Below are 21,927 nucleotides of genomic sequence, written 5' to 3'. Positions count from 1 at the left end.
AGGTATCTGTGTGGTAGTTTTTCATACAGGCAAGACAAAGACAAGAAAGAGTCTCACTTCTGCAAGACGTAAAGAGATGGAGGGAAGGACAGTCTCACGATGGAGGGGTACCCTTCTGTCTTACATCACTGTTCTATTACTGTGAAGAGACACCATGACCAAGGCAACTCTTACGAAGGAAAACATTTCATTGGGTCTGGCTTACAGTTTCAGACATTTGATCCAATACTATCATGGCAGGAAGCATGGTGGAACAGAGGCAGACACGGTGCTGGAGAGGTAGCTGAGAGTTCCACATCTGGGTCCACAGGCAACAGGAAGATACACTGGGCCTGGGATGGACTTGGGAAACCTCGAGGCCCACAGACAGTGAGTAACACAACGAGTGGGTGTGGCAACAAGGCCACACCCACTCTAACAAGACCACACCACCTAATAATCCTTTCAAACAGTGCCACTCCCTAAGCACACCTGTGAGCCTAGGGGCCATTATTTAAACCACCACCCCCTGGTGGTTTAGATGGTAACCTCCCTGTTAGTTTTGACCACATTTTTGAACCTTGAATGGATGTAATTGGGGAAAAAATCTACTGTCAGGGTAAGGGTGAAGCCAGAGAAACAGCAATGGGCACGGTTGTCACTTAGACTGCCACTGAGGAGGGGGGAAGGGATAAGGGCATTAAAAACGAGGTGCTTTAATATGAACACAGGTGGCCAGGCATGGTGGTTGGGATGGTCATGTTCGGTGTCAGTTTGACAGGATCTAGAATCACCTATGAGACAGGCTTCTGTGCATGCCTGTGGGAGATTATGTGAATGCATGAAGACCTTTGCTAACTGTGGGCAGTACCATGGGCTTGCTCCTTGGGAGGGGACACTGCTTTTATAGAATAAACCATCCAAAACACAGACACTCCTGAGGGAGGGTAAATCCGCCCTCACCCAGGGAGGGAGGGCAGTATTTTATTTAGTAGAGTATTCTTGGCGGCCAGGGGCTGGAGTCAAGGAAGCAGGACAGGAGCCAGTGCTCCCTCCCCAAGCTAACTAACTGCCTTTGATCTACTCAGAAGTCTCCGTGCTTTCAGCGATGCTCCTCAGCTTTAGGCCTTGGGCTTGGTCATTTTCTCCTCTCGGTTCTCGATCGGATGTACTAGGAGGACTTGGGCTTTGCCCATGTACTCTGGGGGATGGGAGAGGAAGCAGAAAGACAGGGAAGTACCGAGGTCAAGGTCTGCTTTGCCTTCTGTTCACCTTCGGACCTGAAATAAGGTGGTTCCCCTGTGGGAGCCCGGCTACACCCAGGTCCCTTCTCCTCCAGACATCGAACGTGAATCGAGCCCCTATGGCACACCCGCCAGACACTCTGCTGAGTGCTTGGGACCCTGCACAGCCTGACAAGGAAGAGTCATGTCCACTGGGGACAAGCATTCTCTTCTTCCCCTCCAGCTGCCACCCTATCCCACACTCTCTGGTCTAAGATACTATGTCCACCACAGGGGCCTTTTTCCTGGCTCCCTTGTCCTTGCTTGCCATTTTCACTGCCATCCATGCCTCGAATATCGACCACAGGGGCATGCCACATCATGCTCATAACCTCCAGAGTGGCTCACCCTCTCTTGTCTTCCCTCCATTGCCTCCCCACCCCCCTAACAGAGCCCAGATACCCTGTCCAGCTTGGTCTTCCATCAGTTCTATTTGTAGATTCTCCCTGGGCATTCCCAAGTGGGAGAGTCTATGCTTTATGACAGGGAGATCTCCCTGATTCACCTACTGTCCTCCCAGGGGCTTTTGTCCTTTGGATACTTCCTCTCTAAGAAATAAACCCTGATGACATAGGCACTTGTCCCAATCCTTCCCTCACGACTCCCCCCCCCTCCCCCAACTTGATACACAGTAAGTCTTCAATACACGTTTGCTGCATGCAGAAGTGAGCCAACCGACTTGGGCAGGAATCCAGCCGGAGCTGGCTTCAGCGAACCCTTTTGAGGACTCTTACCTGGTTTGTCTGTCTTGGATACTGGTGGTGTTTTCGTCTTCTTCAGGGATGGACTATAACCAAGTACAAAAGACAGGCTTGGGAGGCTGAGTCTACAGGTGGTCGGGCGAGTAGGATTTGGTGGCTGGCACGGGTGTGATAAGCCACCAGCTCTCAGGAAAAGCAAGACACCCCTCCTGAGGAGCCTGGCGCAGTGCAGTTCATGCACGGACCCAGGCACCTCCCTGCACCTCCTAAGCAGGAGCCTGAGAGCTGTCCTTCTGTGCCTGCTGACACCACAGGGAACCAAGGTTCTCTTGTCTGGAGTCATATGGGACAGCCACCACTATGGCCTTTCCCATAGCCCCTTGCCTTTCAAGCTGGTTCTGGACAAGCGGCTAATGTTCTTCTACCTTGTGTGAGCGAGCCTTAAGCTGCAGTAGCCCCCTTCACCTCATTTTCCCTGTAACTCTAGCAGAAGGCTTCAGAGAAGGGATGAAGAGGCCAACTTGGGGTTTCTCATCCAGTCATACCTTAGAACTTGCCCTCCTTGCTGCTCTCTTTCCGGTTGGCTTAGTTACAATGTTGCAACATTAGGAACTAAACCAGGGCCTGTAAAATTGTCTACCAATGAACCCCAGCCCTAGCTAGTCCTTTGTAGATAAGCTGATGAATGCTTGCCTAACTTGTGCCAAGGCAGGTTCCATCCCAGCACTGTTCAGAATGTGGTGGTGCTCACCTGTAATCCCAGCACTCAGGAGGCAGAGGCAGAAGGATCAAGAGTTCAACGTCATCTTCAAACACAAAGCAGGTTTGAGGCCAGCCTGGTCCACAAAACAAAAAACAACTACCCACCAAAATAAACCTCCCCCAAACCCGAGCCAGTTTCTCAGCCTTGTAACTGCAAATGTTATTCCCTGCAGTTTGTCCTTTCCTGACCAGCAGACCTGTGCTCCTCCTACTTCCAGACGTGACCTTTTCCCAGCCTCGCAACTTTTCTAGTCCTTAGTGTTCGGCTGGAGATGGCATTTGCTGTGCAAGTGTGCGAGGACCCAAAGTTCAGCACCCACATGGGTGCTCTCTGTCCTGATCACAGAAGCAGGATCTCTCAACTGTATTCAATGCACACTGATACATAAATCAGTGTAGCTGGCCAGCTTTGTTCAAGGATCCACCCTCCTTTCCCCATCTACAATGCAGGGATGATGGGTGGGTCAGTAAACCAGGGACTATGGTGGCGATGGATGAAGGTATGGTTCTGGGAATAGAAGGGCAGGTGAGGGGCCGGAGCCCACCTGTAGGTTGCCTGTTGTATCTCTTGAGGAGGGTCTTGAAGCTCTTGAAGTTGGTGCCACAGCTTCTCTGCTGGGATGGAGGGGAGAGGCTGGGGGATGAGCTGAGCCAAGGCCGTCTGCAGAAGCCCCAAAGCCAAATCTTTTTCTGAAAAAGCAGCCCGGGGCAGTATGCTCAGCCCTGCCCCTTTCTTACCTCATCCAGCCCAGACCCTGGTGAAGGACAGCTTTCTCTAATAGTGCTACATTCCTCAAAGGTCACCTCCCTGCCAAAACTCCCCTCCCCTCCAAATTCCCCCAACCCCTGCTTCCAAGGAAGGTCCCCACAGTGCTTGTAGCTATGTGAGCAGAGTCCTTTAGCCCTTCAGCACCCTCTCCAACCATGAAAGCCCATATGCACTTTGGTTTTGGCCCTTTCTGTCCCTTCCCCCTCCTTCCCTGCCCCCTCCCACCACCACATTTGGAAATCTGGGATTTTACACCCCTCCCCTCCAACTCCCTCCTCTTATCTAGAAACCTTGAGAGTGAGTTTTAGCTCCTTCCGAGGAGATGTGCCCTTCCACCCTGCCCTAAAGCAGATATGTTTTATAGACAAGCCTGTGTGTTCTTCCTGTTTGCAACCATGTGCATATGCTTTCTACAGCAATGGGGATGAGGGGGGTGGGGGAGTGCAGGAGGAGATGGGTGGGTGGACGGTGTCTGCTAGGTGCAATCTGGATTTTATTTTTCTCATCCCAGACACCTATGCCTGAGGTTGGTACTAAAGAAGGGTTCCCACCAAGGAATGGGGCCACAGAAATTCTGCTGGGGGAAGTGATGCTGGGAAGACTTTGGAAATGCTTTGAACTCCCTAACGAAAGGAGAGAAGGCCCTGGAATAGAAGCTGGGAGAGCACCACGTTCTGGGGGTCCTCACCTTTTGGCGGAGCGTAGAGCAGCCAGAACTGGATAGCCCTTAGAGAATCTGTTTGTAGAATCTGACAAAGAAGCTCCAGGATCTGAGTATAAGAGGACAGGTCATGGTCAGTAGGATTCCCTGCCGCACGTGCAGGCAAATGTATTAGGGAACAGTAGGATCCTCCCCTCAACATGGGATCAGTCTCTGAGCTTAGCTAAACTGGCTCCCCTAAAGGTTCCTCCATGGGAACTAGCACTTTGAGGGGGGACTTTTTGTCACAATTGTCTTAGGGGTGCAGATACACGTAAGCTCCCTGCTGGGCAGGTAAAGACCGTGGGGCCTGGGAAAAGGAAGCCATCAAATAGGGACTTTAGAACAGAATCAAGCCTCAGCTATCAGATGGGTAAACCCTTCAGTACCATAGTTCCACTGGGCTGGTTAGAACCTAGGGCCCCTCACTGGGACAGCAAAATCAGAGCTGGCCAGTCACTTCCTCAGAGACGCACCGAGTCCTGCATGCTGGGATGTTTTGGGTGGTGACTTGGGGTACCCCAAGGGCCTCCCCACCCTGGAGCTCCAAGAATCTGGAAATGTTTGCCAGGAGGTAGGGGACTCGCTGTTGGCAGCCTGCTGGCCAGATTGGGTGGTTTCTGCCAAATGCTTAGTGAGGGGTTCCATCCAGTGGAGCAGCTGGGAATCTCCATCCCTAGCTGCTTTCTTTGCCGGTGGCTTTTTCTGTGGCCTCGGGTCAAGTAGTGGCAGGATATGTTCCGTCTGTTTCTTGGATGTGCTCGGGGGACTTCCTAGGCCAGGTTGCCGGTGTTGTCTGTAGCTATGGAGGGGTGGAGGGGGTACCGGAGGTAGGAGGTGGAGCCCTAGGAATCCTAGGAAAGTGGGCTTTCCTTAGCATTTTCCAGTCACCTATCCTTGGTGGAGTAGGAACTGGGTTGGGCTTTTCCTCAGGCCTGTACCTGCTGGATGTCCACCCGAGTCTCCCAGCATCCCTTTGCAGTGGTGACCCACCCTGAGCTGCCCTTTGCCCCTTCCCAGTTCTCCCCGTCCTCCTTACCTGCCCTGGGCCCCCTCCCCACGGGACCTGAGAACTTAACTCCAGGTGCGGTGAGGCCGCCCTATGATGGAGAAAGTACCAATTCTAGCCTGGTTTTGCCTACACATCCTTTTGGGACCTGAGCCATAGACTACTATCCAACAGAGCCCAAACCTCCTCATCTGTTGAGTGGAGATCCTGGGATCTGCCTGTTCTATCCATGTTGCTAGGCCCAAAAGCACGGCCTTTAAGGGGCTGTGGAGAACACTCCCGCATTTTCATAGGGATCACTGGCATCACGGCCACACAGTGGGGCCCACTTCAAGCCTCCGTGATAAAAGGAGCAACAGAAGGCCCAGGCTAGGCTACGCTTGCAGGCCCTGCCCCCAAGCTCCTCAGGGTCTGTGCAGCTCTCTCAAGAACAATGGATGTCCTCTTCAGTTGTAATACAGTGGTAACACACGTATGGTCCCAATTTGGCCAATGACCCACAAAAGGGGACTTACGTAGAGGGGGTCAGGATGACAACAGGCTTGTCTAGAGGCAGAGGGGCTCAGAGCCCAGGAAGCTGAATCCTGGGACAGGGTCTTTCTGGTCTTACCGTCTTAGGAGGCTTCTCTGAAGAAGCCTCCCACAGACAGGGTGCTGGCTCGGAAGGCCTGGGAACCTGGAGGCTGAGACCATTGCAGTCCCTGCCTCCAGAGTAGGGGCTTACCAGCAGTTCCTGGTCCTGCAGAATGGAGGCTTGGACTCCTCCACCTTTGCCAGAAGTGTGGCCCCGCTGGGCCTGGCGATTTCGGCGGGTGAGGGCATGGCTGTAAGCAGGGATAAGCCTACCAGTCTCAGCTGAGTACTTGGCCCCCTGCTCTCTCGGAGAAGGATCCTTCATAGGAGGCTCGTCCTTCTGCTGGAACACAAGCGAGCAGAGACTCACTAGGAGCCAGCGAGGGCAGGAGAAGGCATGATGGGTGCATGGACTGTGCCACCAGACAGCTTAAGAATGGTACAAACGTTGAACAAGCTCAAATACCTGGAATCTCTGAATTGAGACGGGCAAGAGGGGAGCCATTCCCTGTCTGCCTCTACCTGCCGTGGAGCAGGTAATCATGACACCTCACTGAGGATCACAGCACTGGGTAGCATAGACACCTGGAGTTCTTCTCCATGCTAATGAGGTAACTAGATAGTCCTTCCCTTCCTGGACATTCCTTCCCTCAAAAGGTGTTAAATTCCTGGTTCACCCTGAATAAAGTGTATGCCTTTCAAGTCCACCTCCAAATAAACCGGTGTGAACAAGCGAGGACCATCCTTTCATTAAGGCTGGTGGAGGAAGGCCTTAAAGAGCCACACCTACAAGTCTGGAGGAAGGCCTTCTCTCTTCCAGCCCCTTTGGTACACTCTTCAGCCCTCATTCTCATTCAGACTGGGCTCTGCTTATCTGGGACACCAGCTCTACCTCCCCTCTCTGCCTGGGAAGGGTAAGCCTCCACTCACTCCCCCTCCCCCTCCTCCCTCCCTATTCTTGACTCTCAGTGGTACACCCCCATAACACAACATTCTCCCAGATACCGCTGTTTCCCCTTCTGGTCTGGTGAAGGAGAACACGAACTGTGGGCACCTCCACCACCACCCCTCTACCTCCCTCCCCCCAACTCTCCACACCCTCCCACTCTCCGCCCTAATTCCTGGCTCAGCTGCCCCTCCCAGTGAGGTCTGTTCCTCACAGCTTAATATCCTTCCTTCTCCATCTGCTTCGCCAACCGTGTGTGTGTGTGTGTGTGTGTGTGTGTGTGTGTGTGTGTGTGTGTGTGTGTGTGTGTGTGGTGTGAGGTGTGTGTGGTGTGTGTGCGCTTGTGTGTGTGTGGTGTGTGTGTGTGTGTCTGTGCTTGTGTGTGTATTTATGCTGTGTGTGTCTGTGTGCTTGTGTGTGTGTCTGCTTGTGTGTCTGTGCTTGTGTGTGTGTGTGTGTGTGTGTATCGGCTTGTGTATCTGTGCCTGCTTGTGTGTCTATGCTTGTGTGTGTCTGCTTGTGTGTTTGTGCTTGTGTGTGTGTCTGCTTGTGTGTCTGTGCTTGTATGTGTGTGTGGGGTGTGTATGTTCATGTGTGTACAGGTATATATGGATGCTCAGGTGTGCACGTGTGTGCAGGGAAGTCAGAGAACAGCCTCTAGTGTCATTCCTTACAGGTTTTTCCCCCTGAAATAAGGTCTCACACTAGCCTGGAACTTGTTCATCTCTGCCTTCCCGGAGCAAAGATTATAAGCATGCATTGTTATGTCAAGCTTTTTGTTTTTTAAGAGGGTTGTGTGTGTGTGTGATTGTATATGTGCGTGCCTGTGTGTGCCTGTGTGTGTGTGTGTGTGTGTGTGTGTGTGTGTGTGTTTCTCTGCATGTAAGGAGGTGGACCACATGTGTGCAGTGAGTGTCTTTTCTTTATCCCCTGGAACTGGAATTATGACTGCTTGTGCACCACCATATGGATGCTGGACACTGAACCCAGGTCCTCTGGAAGAGCGGCTGGTGCTCTTGGCCACTGAGCCATCTCTCCAGTCCTCCAACCCTCAAAGGCTTTAAAAAAAAGTTTAAAAAGGGGAGCGTTGAAGATTGAACTCAGGTCCTCATGCTTTATAAGTGTATTTTATATTTTATTTTATTTTATTTTATTTTATTTTATTTTTGAGACAGGGTCTCTCTACATAGATCTGGCTATGTTAGAACTCACTGTGTAGATCAGGCTGGCCTCAAACTCACATAGATTTTCTTGCTTCAGCCCTCCAAGGGATTAAATGCATGTTCCACTATGCCTGTCAGTAGTTTAGTGGTATATACATATACTACATATACATAACATATACACACACATATTCATATGCATACACACATGTATGTATATGTATATGTATATGTATATGTATATGTATATGTATATGTATATGTATATGTATATGTATATGTATATGTATATATGTATATGCAAGTGCTTTCTGAAGAAGCTGTGTTCCCAGCCCTTAACATTCTTTTTCTGCCCCAGGAAGCTTCTGGGTGCATGGCAGTCTTAGAGCTTCCTGTCCTTGAAATTCTAGCTATAGAGTTTACTATCTCTCCCCAAACCCCACCCCCATGGTTTTTTTTCCTTTGTTTTACTTTTTTTTTTTTTTTTCTTTTCTTTTTTTCAGAGCTGGGGACTGAACCCAGGGCCTTGCGCTTGCTAGGCAAGCGCTCTACCACTGAGCTAAATCCCCAACCCCCTTTGTTTTACTTTTATTTGCTTTGAGACAAAGCCTCAGTAAGTAGCATTGACAGACCTGGAACTTTACTGTGGAAAGCAGGTTAGCCTTAAACTTGCAGTAATCCTCCTGCCTCTGTCCCCCTGGTGCTGAGATTAGAGATGTGCATCGCCAAACCCATTTTTCTTCTCACTTTAAAACAGAGGAGACCTGGACATTCAACTGAGCTACTCTGAGCACCATGATGAGTTAGCTGCAAGCAGGGACAAGAAGCCATGTCCCCACCTCTACACACAAGTTGACCAAAACACACTCCATTAAAAAGGGCCAGGTCTGGGGCTGGAGAGATGGCTCAGTGGTTAAGAGCACCCGACTGCTCTTCCAGAGGTCATGAGTTCAATTCCCAGCAACCACATGGTGGCTCACAACCATCTGTAAAGAGATCCGATTCCCTCTTCTGGTGTATCTGAAGACAGCTACAGTGTACTTACATATAATAAATGAATAAATCTTTAAAAAAAAAAAAAAAAAAAAAGGGCCAGGTCTGTCCCTTAGCATTTTGTCCTGGAATAAGACCCTTGAAATCATCTCCATTCTGTCTGAAAGCCTCCAGTGACTCTCCACTCCTGATGGAACTGGATCCTAACTAGTGTGGGACGTTAAGAATGTTTTCCTCCCTACATTCAAAGTCATCCCCCCCTGCCCCCACCTCTCACCTCTCCATACCCTGTGCTCCAGGCTCTGTTCTCTTAAGATATCCTGAGATGGGGGTTGGGGATTTAGCTCAGTGGTAGAGCGCTTGCCTAGGAAGCGCAAGGCCCTGGGTTCGGTCCCCCGCTGTGTGTGTGTGGGGGGGGGGGTGTGGTGGTGGTGGGGAGAACCAAAAAAAAAAAGATGTCCTGAGATGGGCCTGGGTGGGTGGGTGGGGTCTCTGTTCAGAAGTCTTCCTCATATAAGCATCCATGGAGGAACCTAGAGCAGCGGTTTTCAAACTGTATGTTGTGACCCATTGGGGAGTCAAACGACCCTTTCACAGGGGTCTCTTAAAACCATCCTGCCTGTCAGATATTTACATTATGATTCATAACTAGTGAAATTGCAGTGGTTAAGTAGCAATGGAAATAATTTTATTGGGGGGAATGTCACTAAAACATGAGGAATTGTATTTAAGGGTCAGGTTAAGAACCGCTGCTTTAGAGGGTACTCCTGGGGACACTTCCTGGATTTCTCTACTAGGTGTGATTTTGTGTTTCTTTGACCTTCACTGTCACCTTCATGATTATGAGGGTCCTTCCTCTCCCATGCCAGCTGCTGAGCATTGGAGGAACTTACAAAGGCTTTTTTTCTAGTCTCCATTCTTTGTTCAACACCAACCTCATTGGTTGTTGACGCGATTTCCTTAGTGAAGAAAGTCACTCGGGAGGCCAGGTCCTTTAAATTCTTCCTCCAGGTGGCTGAGAGGAGATGACAGGACAAGAGGAGGGGGTGACTGACTGTTTTGCCACCCCTGTGACATCAGGACTGGGATGGAGAGGAAAGGTTCTAGACAGAAGTAGCCCCTCACTTTGTAAGCCTTTCTGTCCCAAAGGCTTAGAAACTGCCCTGGATCAGGGTTTGCTAATGTTGGCAGTCTCCCCTGAGTCCTCTCCGTGCTGGAGGACGTTAGGCTACTGTGTCTAAATGCAAGCAGTTTGATCTGATATCTCTTCCCCCTTGAGATGCCTGGAGCCTACACTGAAATTCAGGAAAGATGCCGTGTCTCTTGATAAGACAGCAAATGACGGGGCTGGAGAGATGGCTCAGAGGTTAAGAGCACTGACTGCTCTTCCACAGGTCCTGAGTTCAAATCCCAGCAACCACATGGTGGCTCACAACCATCTGTAATGAGATCTGATGCCCTCTTCTGGTGTGTCTGAGGACAGGGACCGTGTACTTACATATAATAAATAAATAAATCTACAAAAAAAAAAAAGCAAGTGACTCTCAAGACAGGTTTAGTGTTTGTTCTATAGCGAGCTCTCAAACTTATCTGCCCTGAACTGGCTGTCACCCTGTTCAGCAGGATCTCTTCCACACCCTATCCTCCTGGCTCTCCCACACACACATCCCTGGAACAGAAGAGTAGGGCTTGACCTCCAAAGTCTCTCCAACATCACAGCTGGAGGTCCGGATAAACCTCTGCCCCAGAGTACCTGTCACTAAATATTACAAGACACTAAATATAACTAAACATAAGGTGTTGCTCTCGTCTCTAGCGCCAAGTCACATGACTAAGGCCCAAATCGGCTTAACTTCATTACTTCTTAAATCCAAACAGGGTGGATTTGCGGGTGGCAGGAAATGAGAGAAAAGAGGGACCCGGTTAGAAGAACAATGGCTCCTTCCTTCACTGGCCTCTGCCCAACCACACACTTCGGGGAAGGTATGAGCCCCACGTAGAACTGCCTGGCCAAAGTACTCACCGGAAGTAGAAAGCCGGGGCTTCCGATTGGACTGTGGATCCCCAATGGGAACAGAGACGGTAGGCATCCCCATCACACAGGGGGTTAAGAATGAGGGCTGAGTCAAGGCCGCCAGAGAGAACTCGTCCCTGACCATGCAGATGGGCTTGCCAGCGATATCTGCAGAGGGAGTGAGATCTGTGGGCTGGACCCAAGGAGCTCCAGGGGGCTGGTGAGGGGCGGGGAGTGCTCCAGGTCCTCCTCTTCCTGTAACTAGAAACTCATAGTGTTAGAGCCCACAACTAGACCAGCAGCCACTTTACTCGTGGGCACAAGGACAAGAAGGCCTGTTCAGGGTCACCAGTGAGTTGGGCACACAGAGGCAAGACAGTCTTCATGGGACCTCCTCCTGAAGGCCTTCTGGCTTTACGTGACAGGTCAGTGAATTGTAGGTAGTTTACAGCAAAGACACAGGGGTTGGGAAGACAGTTCAGTTGGTAAGTGCTTGCCTTGAAAGCAAGAGAACTTGTGTCCAATACTTAGACCCATGACTTTTTAAAAAGGTCTAGGGAAGACGGTTTGTGAGTAAAATCACTTGACATGCAAATGTGAGGTTCTGAGTTTGAATCCCCAGGACCCACATAAAAGTCAGATAAAAGGCATTTGTATAATCTAGTGTTCCTATGTACGGGAAGATTTGGGGAAGAAAGAAAATACCCAGGAAGCTTGCTGGCGATCTAACCTGGCATATATGATGGAAAAACAAAGATACTCTGTATCAAACAAGGTAGAAGGCAAAGACTGACCGCTGAGGCTGACCTCTGACTTCCACAAGCAAACCTGGCCACAGGTTCATCCATATTCATAAGGGTGAATGTGCACACACATACATACACAGAAAGCCAAGCATGGTGGCCCAGGCTTATAATCCTAGAGCTGGGTAGGTGGAGGCAGGAGGATTTCCTAGTGCTCACGGGACCAGCCATCAGCCAAATGGGGATGGTGCCTGGGGGACAGCAGCTATGGTTGTTGTCTGGCCTCTACCTGCACACACATGAGCATGCATGTGCGCGCACACACACACACACACACACACACACACACACAAGTGGGGGGGGGTACAGTAAGAACAATAGAAAAGCTATACAGGGTGGAGGAGAGTCTTGATCTGAGAGAGATTGGTCTGAACAATCAATTACATTATCACCAATCCAGAGGCAAGGAACAGTGTGGCTAGGCCTTTGCTGCTCTAGCCTCTGGATCCTCATTCTCCTGGCTTCTTGACCTCTCCTCATCTCCTCTATCATCTCCTAATTTTCTCAACCTGCGAATCCAAAGCTCTGTTCTCACATGTCCTCACAGGGCACTGTTCCCTCCCAAATGGCTCTCATAGTGGTATCTCCCTGCCTGTTCTGCTTCCTCTGCCAGTGGCTCCTCCCCACCTCTACCTCCTCCCCAACTGGCCCTTGATGGCTTCTTGGTATTAGGGTTTTCTGGTCCACTATTGCCCAAGCTGACCAATAAGGAATGACGTCGATGCCTCTTTGCCCTGTATACTTCACCTGCAGTCAGTGGTCAAATCCTTTCCCTTCTGTACCTCTAGACCAGAGCTATGGAATCTTCCACTGCTCCATGGTTTAGCTTCCATCAAGGCCAGTGTGACCTTGTTCGAATATCCCTCATGGTCACTTCTGGGCTGTCACCCTCCCAGTGGTCCCACTTGAATCAGTGAAGTGATGTTGTCTATTATTATTATTATTATTATTATTATTATTATTATTATTCAGGCAAAAATCTCACTAGGTAGCACAGGCTAAGCAGGACCTCTTATATAGACCAGGCTTTACACTCGTGGTGATACTTCTGCCTCTGCATTCCAAATGCTAGGGTTACAGGAGTATACACTATGTCAGGCTGAGGTGACTTAAGGCAGCACCAGTGGCCTCTTTGTCCACCCGATCTGGCTCCAATGCCTGTCTGAACCCATCTCTTCTCCTCTACTTGGTGTCCTGCCCCAGACACCGAGGGGCTCTCCTGCTGTACCTCCAACAGAGCCAGGACCTCTGTGTCCCTCTGCAGGATGTTCTTGTGCTTAGTTGACCTGTGCCCACGGGTTTCACTTGTCCTTTAATTTTTCTCAATATCATGTAATTTACTGGGACCCTTGTGACAACCTTTTGAAAATAGCCATTTCCCCTCTTGTAGCCCGACACAGACATTTACTCTGTCTCATCCCTCCCAGGTGGACGTCAGCTCCAGGACAGCAGTGACAGTAGTCTGTTTCTGTCTGTCGTCATATTCTTAGAATCCACACAAGTGTCCTCTCGGAGCTCGCAATGCTGTGGATGGATGGGTGGGTGGACTGATGGCCAAAAGATCCAAGCAGCATGAGTCGGAAGTCGAGAGTCTCCCTTATAGGCCGCAGTTTCCTCTAGCCCCCCAGATCAGTCCTGGCTTGGCCACTGGGCAGCCTTAGGACCTCCACACTCTCTTGACTCTACCAGGGAAATGTGAGTGCATGCTTCTTCTATAGCAGATCTCAAGATCAATCAGCGATTGACCTCCTCCCGCCCCCCAACCCCGCTTCTGCAGCCCCCCCCCAACCCCCGCAGCCAGATCCTGCGCCCTCTGCCAATCGACCGACCGCCGCCTCTACAGGTCCCTGTGGCCAGATCCCGCGCCCTCGGCTGTACCTTGGATATGAGTCACTCGCTGTGCTTGCGGGTGATGCCTCGAGAAGAAGGAATGATGGCTGAGGCGTCCAAAGCGGTAGGCACCGGGTGTTGGTTGCAGTGTTGGGGGCTTTGTGGTCTTCAGGTCCTCGTGGATCAGCTCGAAATCCACAATGCCTGGGACCACAGGCTCTTTCTGGAACCCAACATCCCCGTGGCTCCTTGGAACTTGCTCCGGCTTCTTCTCAGGCTGGGGCTCTGTCTTTGGACTGAAGCAGGGATGGTTAAAGAGAGACCAGTGAGGGGTTGGGGATTTAGCTCAGTGGTAGAGCGCTTGCCTAGGGAGCGCAAGGCCCTGGGTTCGGTCCCCAGCTCCGGGGGAGGGGGGGGGGAAGAACCAAAAAAAAAAAAAAAAAGACCAGTGGTGTTTCCTCTGGCTCACCAGGCCTCGAGGACTCAAGTGCCTATCATGAAGCCCAGCCCCAGAGGCTGAAGTCTGCCTTTATGGCACCCCCACCCAAGGACCCCCCACAAAGCTTGGCTCCCCCAGAATCCTTTCTCAATGATGCCATTTGGTCCCAGTGGGCCTCTGTCTTCCTAAGATGCCTTGGTGGGGAGCTGGGGCCCATCTGTCAGAGAGCAGATGGAACCTCCCAGGATCCCCGCTTTCTTCCTGAGACCAGATCTAAAACCAGAAAGAGAAACCTCAGACCCACCTAGTCACCTCATCCCCTACTAGGTGCCAAACACCCTTTATATACACTCCCCGGGAACAGAGGCTGGCCCCAACATAAGCTTCTCCCCAAACCAAAAAATTGGCAACCCCCCAAAATTAGCTGTTGCCTCCCCTGGGTCATTATTATCTTAGCTTCAGCACCCAGGGGTGAGAACTAGAGCCAAGACCAGGGTGGTCTTAGTGAGTCCTTTGCCCACGTGGTCCCTCCCTGGAGACGCGGAACTGACACCAAAGCGGCTGGGGTGGGGTGGGGTGGGGGTGGGGGAGCAGGACGCGAGAAGCGTCCAACTCTTGTCTTGCTGGGTGAGGCTGGAGACCAGCTGTCTCAGGTTCCCAGCAACCCATCCTTTGCCCAGGATTTGAGGATGCTTAGTCTCTGTCCCTGAAGGAAGCCGAAGTCTGTGTCCCAGGAGAGCCTGCACTCTACCACCTGCCTGGTGGCTTTCTGCACTTCCTTCTCTTGCTGGCCCTGGCTGGAGGGAGGTCCCTTGGTGGAGTGGAGGTGGGCTGGGAATATGCTAAGCCAGGTGCGCCTCCCCCGATTCCTGGGAAGACGTTGCTGGGCGGCCCCCTGAGTAGCCTGTTCCATTCTCCTTCCTTTCAGCTCTAGGCAATCCGGGTCTTAAAGAAAGAAAGCAAACCTCTCTGAAGTGCCGGTACCCAGTGCGAGACTTCCTTTACTCCCAAATAAAGGGGAAGTCTCTGGAAACCCCAGAGCCCCTCTGCTGTAGCCCTACCTCCTCCTGTGTATTTCAGAGACCTGTGTCAACACAGCCACCCAGGCCCTCGGCAGATGGAGATAGAGGGCATTCTGAGGTGAGGGAAAGGCTTTCCCTGGACCTTGGACCCCTGTTTACCAACTTCCTCCAAGGCTATCCTGCCCCATCTCCCCTTTGCCTTACATGCTCCTCTCCAGCCCATGTGCCGTGTAGGGCCTCACCTCACTAGAGGATGCTCATCCAGCTGTTTCACCTCTGTAGTCATAGCAGGGTTTGCAATGAGAGATGAAAAGATTAGACTGGGAATGCCGGCGTCTTCTATGGCTGGCACAGCTCTCGTGGTCTGGTGGCGGGTGTGCAAACTGGAACACAAGATCTGAGGGCGAGAGGAGGACAACACCTGGTAAAGCTGGACACTGTCTCACCCAGTCATTTCTCTCCCAGACACAAGAGAAACTCCTACAGCTGCCTGACTTAGGCTGTCTGGGGGAGTAGCCCCATCCAGAGGGTCCAAAACAGCCCAAACCCAGTGACTTCACCTATGTCTAAACACTGGAGTAAAGCTTTGTTCAGACCATTGAGATTTTTTGTTGCTGTGAGAAGCAATGAACTGTAGTGACAGCCACAACAAGGACCAACCATGCAAACACAGCGCTTAGTATGGTTTGGAAGCCCATGGAGTGAGTGGTTCTCAACCTGTGGGTCGCAACCCCAAATGACCTCACAGGGGTCAAATATGCGATGTTTACGTTATGATTCATAACAGTGTCAAAATTAGTTATGAAGAAGCAATGAAATCATTTTATGGTTGGGGGTCACCACAACACGAGGGACTGTATTAAAGTGTCACAGCATTAGGAAGGTTGAGAAGCAAGGACATAGGTCTCACTATGTAATCCTAACTGGACTAGAACTCATACGGAGACCAGGCCAGCCTTGGTCTCAGGCTTACAGAGATCCACCTGTGTCTGACTCCAGAGTGCTGGGGTTAAAGGCCTCTCTCTACCATGCCCAGCTTTGAGTTGCCTTTTAAAAGTAAAGGACCAGTAAGATGGCTCAACAGGCTGAGGCATTTGCCACCAAGCCTGAGTTTAGTCCCTGTAACCCACATAATGGTAAAAGAAGGTCAACGCTTCCAAGTTGCTCTCTGACCTCTACACACACACACACACACACACACACACACAAACACACAAACACTAATATATATACAACATACACATACATCCATATACACATACAAACACATACAAACCCATTCAAACACATTCATCCACACATCATAAATACATACATCATACGCACATACCCTTACATAACCATCCATACACGCATGCTCATATACACACATCCATACCATACACACACATCCATATACATCATTCTTTCACACACATCTAAACACAAACATCCAAACACACACATCCATCCACACACATACACTCCTACATCACACACCCATATACACATCCCCAAACACACATACTCATACACACCTAACCCCAAACACACAACACACACAAACACACCTACTCCCAAACACACACATACACACACATTTATACACACCTACCCCAAACACACATGCTCATATACATGCACCCTTATATACACACACTCATATACACACCCCCAAGCGTGCACACACACACAAACACACACACATACACGCCTACCCCAAACACACATGCTCATACACACACACTCTTATATACACACACTCATATACACACCCCCAAGCATGCACGCACGCGCACACACACAAGTTCCCAGGCAAATAGAATCATCACAAACATGAGATCACTCAATAATATAACTAAGGACGTTCCCCTAGTGGCATTTTGGGTGGGGACAGGAGGAGAGGCCACAGGAGATGAGTTAGTGGTGGTGCTGTGGTTCTTGAACAGGCGACTCGTTTACTGCAGCTCAGTAAACCAATGAAAATAAATGGATGAAAGACGATAGATATCAAAGCTAAAATGATGATTAAATCTAAAGCCCCTGGGGACAGGATGTGAGTGAGTTCTGAGAAAGGCCCTAGAACCACAGATCTGCAAGGCTCTCTGAGATGCCTCAGGACCACCTCCATCGGGTTAGTAGCATGTGATGGGTTTGCCTCATTTGAGGCTGCACAGCCAAGGGCCAGCATAGGCATCTGACTAACAGGCTGCTGATCTTTTGTCTAAAAACAGTGAGCAGGGCTCCCTCTTCAGGAAGCTTCATGTAGGTATCATCGATGGCAAGGGCTGGGGTTCTTAGATGCTTCATGCTTGAAGACAGGGCATGTGGAAGTCCCTCAGCCACCTGCCTACAGGAAAAGGTGCTCTTTAGGGAAGAGACTCTCAAACGTTTTTGACCATCACAACAGCAAGAAATCCATTTTTTCCTTAGGTCTAAATTCACATGAGTGTTTGTGTGTGTGCGCGTGTGTGCATGCATGTGTGTATGTGTCAGCAATGAACATGGGGGGTACTCTGAAGCAATAGCTACACATAAGATGTGAATGGATACTTATATCTTGGGTTTTTTTTCTTTTCTTCATGAATGTTAAACATGACCCACTAAATTCTTTAATAAGCTTATGAGTCAACACCCACCTACAGGGGTCAATAGGGACCTAGGAAGAGAGACAGATGAGGCCTACTGTAGCCCATCCCTGCCATTTCCTGCTTCTGATCCTGGGCACCTTGACAGTCAGGTACAAGAGATCCCAAGGGAGCCACCGATGTAACCGCAGACACCCTCTCATCCCCCCCCCCACCATTCCTTTTTCATCACCTGGAGCCAGGACCCATTTCATTCCCTGTCCCTGCAGAGAGGTCCCTGAACTCACCAGGAAGATGTCCCACTATAGCATATGAGCTAGAAGCCCCTGGTGCCTGACCAGGATGGATAAGACTAATCGAAGGCTTGTCGGAATTGTGGGCAAACCTGTTGCTTTGTGACTGTGCTGAGCCCAGTGGTTGCTAGGTTACCCCTCCCCCCCCAACTCCAGAACATAGCCCAACACCTTTCTCCCCCACCACCTTGGAATTCATCTTTCCCCTTCCTGGGGGGGGGGGTGTAGAGAGCTCCCTGAGGACTCTCTCTTGACCCTTGAAACTCCTCCTCTGCTTCCTATCCACGCACTTCCAATACGGACCCACGCAAGCAGGTTAGCCACCCCGTTGAATCAGCCAGCAGCCGACAGAGGGTGAAAATCTGTCCAAGGATTCAGGCTAGGCTGGGTTCTGGTCTTGCCACTCTTGACAAAGCCAGATGGTGCTGTGCAGGGCTCTGCCTCTGGGAGCTTTCATTCTTAGGATCAGTCCTGGGGGAGCTGGCTACTTTCTTGGGTAGAGACAAGGAACCCAATCACAGGATCAGGAGGGTCCTGGTGGCTTCACTTGGCCAGGTGATGGGAGGGAAGATTAAGGTCTTCTGTTAGTCAAGGTGTCTGCATTACCAGGGGTATAAAGTGAAATTACCCTCTGTTAAAAAAATCCCATTCTGCCATTTATCCTGATGTGATCTCAGTCTACCCAAAGGCTCTGAATCTCATGTCTCTGACCCTATCAGAGTTTCTGCTACGGCAGGAATGATAGAAATGTCTATAAAACCGAGTTCCCGGTATAGCAGGAATAGCAGGTGCCTGTTTTCTACAGTCTCCCCAAGTTTCATCTAAATCTAACCACTTAGGCACATTATGAACAATTTTCTAACCTATCTGCATTTTGGTTTTGTTTTGTTTTCAAAATTTTGCTCAGGAGGCCAGGCAGGGGGTTAATTACTCTCGGAGGCTCAGGTCCAGTAGGGCTGAGATGGGGTCCCCACTTATTGTCCCTTGGAAATCGAGTTAACACACATTAAAGTGCTTAGAACAACGTGCGGCATCAAATCCGATCTCTTAACTATTGCTGTGTAGGCTGGGGCTGGGAAATGAATGCTCTTGCCCACTTCCAGGCTTGTTCTGAAGAATAAATGAACTGATCAGAGGGGTTGGGGATTTAGCTCAGTGGTTGAGCGCTTGCCTAGCAAGTGCAAGGCCCTGGGTTCAGTCCCCAGCTCCGAAAAAAAAAAAAAAAAAAAAAAAACGCATAAAAAAATCCTGTTCTGGAAGCTGTAGTGTGTCACCATGTGTCCCACAGTCCCACAGTGTACCCCTCCCTGCACACATCTTCACTTGCAAATATTCATTGCAGTGGCTTATTGGCCTGGTTCCAGATCTCTGGCTTTGGTAACACCATCAATACTGGATCCTCACTGGGACTCCTTCTGGTTATCTGTTGTTGCCCGGCATCATGGAGCTCCTGCAGCTTTGGATCAACAGGAACAGCATTTTCACATGCCCAAACAGTTCACAGATGACATAGATTTGGGGGTGGACCAACTCAAAGCCCTGGGTCTGGGCCTGGGTGGCAGCTGAGTTGGTCAGTCTTGTGCTGGCTAGTTTTACGTCAAGTTAACGCCAGCTAGAGACACTGGAGAGGAAGGAGCCTCATTGAGAAAAGGCTTCCTTAAGCTTGGGCCGTAGACAGGCCTGTTAGGCAGTTTCCTAATTAATGATTGGTGGAGGAAGGCCCAACCCACTGTGGGTGGAGTCACCCTTGAGCCAATCAGAAAAGCACGCTGAGCCAGCCAGGAGGAGCCTGCTGGGAAGCAGCATCCTTCACAGTCTGTGTTAGCTCCTGCCTACAGGTTCCTGTTCTGACTTCTGATGATGAACAGTGCTGTGGAAGCAAAAGACAAATAAACCCTTTCCTCCTCAAGTTGCTTTGGTCACGGTCTTTCATCACGTCAATAGTAACCCTAACTAGGACACCTAACCTGCTTGGTGAGTTCCAGGTTAGTGAGAGTCCTGAGGAATGTTATTTTAAGGTCGATTTCTGACCTTCACATGTGCACCTCTCCCTGCACACACACACAGAAGAGATGTTCGAAGGAACAATTGATGACTACCATTACTGGTCACTAAGTGAAAGTAGGATGTGGGGTGACTTCTTTGTCCGTAACTACCTTTCGTGATTCATTCACTTTATTTCTCTGAAGTCCAAGCCAGATACAGTAATGTGGGAGCAAGGTTAATCCTGGGTCCGGGAGCAGTTTTGGCTGGGAGCCATATGTATAGGCTCTGTAAGCCAAGAAGGCTAGAGAAAGCGTCCGGAAGCTGGTCTAGAAATAAGGCCGTTGTTTTTCAGAACTGATGGGGTGTCTCTCAGGGCTGCCTCACTGCATTGTTCTGAGGCGTCTAGACTCTGTGGGTAGACTCCGGGGAGCAAAGAGATTGAAATGGATAGCTCTGAGCAAGCCTTAACCTCTCCTAATGCTCCCCCCTCTCACCTGAAGCGGGCCAGGGGTGGGGGGGTGGGGAGTAGGGGGTGGGGATGTGATTGGACTCTAGCCACTGCAGAGGAAGGCAGCCTCTGACTCTGCCCTTGTTTCCAAAACTTCCCTCGAGATTATTCTGTGTCTGAGAGGGGACTTTTCCTGGGTCTGTTTCTTCAGGGTTCGGGTGACGCTTCAGAAACCAGCCTGAAAGCCCTTGTTGCACGTTCCTGGGCAGTCTGGTGACTACTGATACAAATCCTACCGTGTTTGAAGCAGGGAGGGCTTTCCTCCCACGAGCAGCTCCTTCCTGCAGCTTCCAGCACTGGGGGGGGGGGGGGTGTCCCACCGAATCTGCTGACACAGCTGAGAAACCCCCTGCCTCGCATCCTAGGGTGCCCTTTAATGTGTCCACATTGTGCTGAGCCAAAGCTGGGGTGGGGAAGTCAGGGGATGTCTTAAGACAGTGGGGGCAAATGGCAGAAGCAGGTAGATCTCTGTGATTTCAAGGGCATCCTGGTCTACAGAGCACGTTCCAGAACAGCCAGGGCCACACAGAGAAACCCTGTCACAAACAACAAAACAAAACAAACAGAATGAGAAAAAAATTAAGAGAAGAGAGAAATGTCTGAAGTACTGGTTTGCAGAGGAACTGGAGACCTGAGTACTGTCAGAAAGAGGAGTGAGCTGGGCTGAATGGGGAGACTGAGATGGGAAGGTTACCTCCAGCTCAAGGCCAGCCTGGGCTAAACAGAGAAGTCTTGTCTAGTGTAAATAAGAAAGACAGAAGACAGGAGAGCAGAGGGGAGGGGAGGGGAGGGGAGGAAGAGGAAACAGAGAGAGACAGAAAAAGAGAGAGAGAGAGAGAGAGAGAGAGAGGAGAGGAAAAGAGGGGAGGGGAGAAAGGAGGGGAGACGGAGGAAGAGAGAGCGAGAGAAGAAGGAGGAAGAGGAAGAGGAGGAGGAGGAAGAGGAGGGGAGGGGGAAGAGGACAGGAGAACAGGAGAGGGGAGAGGAGAGAGAGAATGAGAGAGAGACAGATGTAGAGAGATGGAGGGATGTGGGGGGACAGGGAAGAAGGAAGGGAGATCTGCCTTGGAGTGGTTGGAGGTGGGGCCCTCTGCTTCATTCTCTCAGGAAAAGAGGACTAATATTAGACTTCACAGAAAAGGCAGAACAGAGAGTGACATTTATAATGGATAGATTATAGTTTATCTAAGATGTCAGATAATTATGAGTTCATATGGAAACAAGGCCCAGGGTTTAGTGCCTTCCAACAATTTAAAGGGCTATCATTGCTTCTACCTATAAGCTGCACATCTCCTGATAATGATTTCACAATAAGCTCCCCACCATGAAAAACTTCAACGGGCTTCCTGCGTGCCAAGCCCTGTGACATCTCTTCCAGATGTTTTACCTCATTTAACCCTCGAGCTGAGGGAACTGGAGACGGAGGAGATCTGCATGTTGCAAATATTCCTTCCATCTGTGGTTGGTCCTCTCTCTCCAGTGCATTGGTTTTCTGCTCTCCCCACCTCTTGCTGGGGATTGAACCTGGGGCCCTGAACTATCTCCCCAGTCTTTCTAGAGAAAAGGTCTCCCTTCATAGCTTAGGCT

At 50.3% G+C, this 21,927-nt stretch overlaps 1 protein-coding gene across 16 annotated transcripts; it reads right to left on the bottom strand.

Moving 5' to 3' along the window:
• Positions 1-917: 917 nt before the first annotated feature.
• Positions 918-17,985, bottom strand: Tbata (thymus, brain and testes associated). 16 transcript variants are annotated; one of them, XM_039099218.2, is made up of 12 exons: positions 17,841-17,985; positions 15,229-15,383; positions 13,574-13,821; positions 10,902-11,153; positions 9,814-9,893; positions 5,928-6,119; positions 5,234-5,294; positions 4,671-5,048; positions 4,183-4,264; positions 3,271-3,415; positions 1,997-2,049; positions 918-1,180 (listed from the first exon to the last, which is right to left on the bottom strand). In XM_039099218.2, exons 2-12 carry the CDS (start codon positions 15,270-15,272, stop codon positions 1,060-1,062), a joined length of 1,656 nt encoding a protein of 551 aa, XP_038955146.1. In that variant the 5' UTR covers positions 15,273-15,383; positions 17,841-17,985; the 3' UTR covers positions 918-1,059. The 16 variants fall into 16 exon arrangements, with proteins under 16 accessions (XP_038955146.1, XP_008771181.1, XP_038955143.1 ...); XM_008772959.3 differs by having other exon boundaries at positions 10,902-11,060; positions 17,841-17,984; XM_039099215.2 differs by lacking the exon at positions 17,841-17,985 and adding an exon at positions 14,723-14,909 and having other exon boundaries at positions 15,229-15,365.
• Between the last annotated feature and the right edge of the window lie 3,942 nt (positions 17,986-21,927).

The sequence above is a fragment of the Rattus norvegicus genome, chromosome 20 (genome assembly GCF_036323735.1).
Source record: "Rattus norvegicus strain BN/NHsdMcwi chromosome 20, GRCr8, whole genome shotgun sequence".
NCBI classification, from domain to species: domain Eukaryota; kingdom Metazoa; phylum Chordata; class Mammalia; order Rodentia; family Muridae; genus Rattus; species Rattus norvegicus.
This window is presented reverse-complemented; position numbering and strand designations above follow the sequence as displayed.

Coding starts and splice junctions, on each gene's coding strand:
- Tbata (XM_039099215.2), bottom strand. CDS start 14,877: ATGGAACAGGCTACTCAGGGGGCCGCCCAGCAACGTCTTCCCAGGAAT. Junction 9,894..10,901: donor GCCCCGGCTTTCTACTTCCG/GTGAGTACTTTG, acceptor ATCTCCTCTCAG/CCACCTGGAGGAAGAATTTA. Junction 2,050..3,270: donor ATACAACAGGCAACCTACAG/GTGGGCTCCGGC, acceptor ACTTGGTTATAG/TCCATCCCTGAAGAAGACGA.